Genomic DNA, 3,057 nt, shown 5'->3' on the forward strand with positions numbered 1-3,057 from the left:
GCCAGGCCCTCCTGCAGGCGGCTCGGCTCCTGGGCAGGGTCGTGGCAGGGTCATTCGGCTTTGGGCACGCGGAACTCGGGCATGCTCCAGGCCCGGGGCGGCGGCAGCGTGTCCCGCTCCACGTCCTCGGAGATGGTCCGGATGTCGCTGGCGAAGGGGGAGATGCGCGCGCGGGTCTTGAAGGGGGCCAGGCCGGTGCGGGGCCGCAGGCTCCACTGGCGCGTCAGTTTGTGGGCCTCCTCCTCCTGCTTCATCCTCTCCAGGACCTCCTGCAGCACCGAGCGGAAGAGCTGGGACACCTCCTGCACCTCGGGCTCGTGCTGGGCCACCAGCTGCCGGAACCTGGCGGGAAGGGGGGGGCGTGGGACCATCCACCAGCCGCAGCGGGCATGGGTCCTGGCCGGCGTCTGACCCGAGGGGCCACCTGTGCATCCTTCTTGCCAGTTCTCATCTCATCCACTCCGCCCTGCACCCAAGAATCAGGAACCACCCCAAGCCGCTACTGCTTCAGCCGGTGCTGCCATTTCTGACCTCCACAGTTTCCTCCTCTGTAAACCGGGGTACTAGCTACCTTTTTGGGAGCTTTAATGAGCTAACATATGTAAAGATCCTGACACTTACTAAGATGGCCTATGCCAGAGTATTATGGGGAGTCCTTCACTGTGGCAGGCTTACTGACACAGGCTTTCTGTTTAACCCTCTCCCACCCCTTCTCCACTTGTGGCCAGCACAATCTCTCTGAAATGTGTATCTGATACTCACTGTCCAGTGATAGTCCTTCCACAGCCCCCATCACCTTCTGGGTGAGGGTGAGCTGTCTGCCAGGCTCAGGAGTCCCCTGGCACTTCCCTGAGAACCCTACACTCCAGCGTGGAAGAATCACGTGTGTCCCGACCCCCCATGACCCAGGTTCTCCTGGGTTCTTGTTCTCAAGCTGGTTCCTCTGCCTAGATTGTCTTTACTTAGAACTTAGGAATAGGCCGGGCCCGGTGGCTCAGCCTGTAATCCTGCGCCTTTGGGAGGCTGAGGTGAGTGGATTGCCTGAGTCCGCGGGTTTGAGACCCGCCTGGGCAACTTGATGAGACCTCATCTCTACAATAAATCAAAAATTAGCTGGGCGTGGTAGCACGCGCCTGTAGTTCCAGCTACTTGGAAGGTTGAGGCAGAAGGATCGCCGGAGCCCAGCAGGTTGAGGCTGCGGTGGCCGGGAGCGGCCATTGCACTCCAGTCTGGGTGACAGAGTAAGACTCAAACTCAAAAAAAAGAATTAAACGTTAGCAAGTCTATTTAATACCAGATTTCCTCTACCAGATTGAGACAGGACTTCACGCACTTCTCAGCAGTGACACGAGACCCGAATTATGACAGGACCATCATGGCCATGTGTGTTCCCAGCCTTCCCCCTAGGAGGTTTGGCTTGTCAGTTCAGAGTTCCTCAGCAGCAGTACCATGTCTGACTTCATCCACCCCTGGCCCCAGGTGCGTCTGGAATACACATACTTTGGGAGGCTTTCCTGGTACAGAATCAGGAAAAGGGAGAGGGTCAGGTTCTCCACCAAGAAAGAAAGGGGGCAAAAGAGACTCCCCAGAAACAAGGGGTGTGGATACGGCCAAAGAAGGAGAGGAGCTTCTAAGGGAATCCCAGAGAAAAAAGTGTACCATAGATGCATATGTGGATTAAAGTAATGGACGGGGGAAGATTTGGGGAACCTATGGGGAAATTTTAAATGTTTTATTGTGGATTTGTATTCCTTTGCAAAGAAACACAGATAATGAACTTGGGTTATTTAGGCTAGGTGCAGTGGCTCTTGCCTGTAATCCCAGCACTTTGGGAGGCCAAGCAAGTAGGATGGCATGAGGCCGGGGAATTCAAGACCAGCCTGGGCAACACAGCGATACTTTGTCTCTACAAAAAAATCAAAAAATTAACTGGGTGTGGTGGTGCATGCCTTTAGCCCCAGCTACTAGGGAGACTGAGGCAGAAGGATCACCTGAGCCCAGGAGATTGAGGCTGTGGTGAGCTGTGATCATGCCACTGCGCTCCAGCCTGGGCAACAGAGTGAGACTCTTGACTTAAACGACCGGGCTCGGTGGCTCAGCCTGTAATCCCAGCACTTTTGGAGGCCGAGGCGAGTGGATTGCCTGAGCCCGCGGGTTCAAGACCCACCTGGGCAACTTGGCGAGACCTCATCTCTACAATAAATCAAAAATGAGCCGGGCGTGGTAGCACGCGCGTGTAGTTCCAGCTACTCGGAAGGCTGAGGCGGAAGGATCGCCGGAGCCCAACAGGGCGTGCCACTGCACTCCAGTCTGGGCAACAGAGTGAGACTCCAACTCAAAAAAAAAAAAACTTGAGCTATTTTGAAATTACTCATGGTTGTTGGACTCAATGCTTCTTTGAGTCCAACACCAATCCAGCTGAAACAGATCCATGTGGTCACAACTTCAGTGAAGTTATATTTATATGCAGGAACACTGTTGTACACAAGCTCTGGATGTTCAGTGCCTTAGCGCTCAGAACATTTCTATACCCATCACATTTCTACACCCATCACATTCACACACACCCTGCAGGCAGACTGGTGTGAAAGCTAATATAAAACAGGGTCAATAAGAAACCAGTTTTGAAGGGACTGGGAAAACTTCTCTAAAAAGGTAATATTGAAGACAAACTGATGAAGGAGAAGGAGCCAGCTATGTTCACATCCAGGATATAAGAGTCCTGGTAGGGAGAACAGAAAGCTCTAAGAGCTCCTGTACATTTAAACTCACATCCTTCCGGGAGCTGTCTCCTGCCTCCCCCTAAGCCTCCCCCGGCCTGCTAGTCCATGGCCTCTTTCAGATTCCTTTTCCTCCCTTGCTCCTTCCTTTTTTTTGAGTCAGAGTCTTGCTCTGTCCCCCAGACTGGAGAGCAGTGGCATGCTCACGGCCACCGCAACCTCCACCCGCTGGGCTCAGGTGATCCTTCTGCCTCAGCCTTCCAAGCAGCTGCAACTACAGACGTATGCCACCACACCCAGCTAATTTTTTTATTTATTGTAGAGACGAGGTCTCACC

At 53.6% G+C, this 3,057-nt stretch overlaps 1 protein-coding gene across 1 annotated transcript; it reads right to left on the reverse strand.

Annotated features, from left to right (window-relative positions):
- Positions 1-50: 50 nt before the first annotated feature.
- RD3 (retinal degeneration 3) lies at positions 51-371 on the reverse strand. Its single transcript, XM_008057879.1, has one exon. It carries the CDS (start codon positions 369-371, stop codon positions 51-53), a length of 321 nt encoding a protein of 106 aa, XP_008056070.1.
- Between the last annotated feature and the right edge of the window lie 2,686 nt (positions 372-3,057).

The sequence above is a fragment of the Carlito syrichta genome, unplaced genomic scaffold (assembly GCF_000164805.1).
Source record: "Carlito syrichta isolate Samal-C Ts95f unplaced genomic scaffold, Tarsius_syrichta-2.0.1 Scaffold303148, whole genome shotgun sequence".
NCBI lineage: Eukaryota > Metazoa > Chordata > Mammalia > Primates > Tarsiidae > Carlito > Carlito syrichta.

Excerpts from the sequence above, each read along its gene's own strand:
- RD3 (XM_008057879.1), bottom strand. The coding sequence starts at position 371 with ATGGTCCCACGCCCCCCCCTTCCCGCCAGGTTCCGGCAGCTGGTGGCC.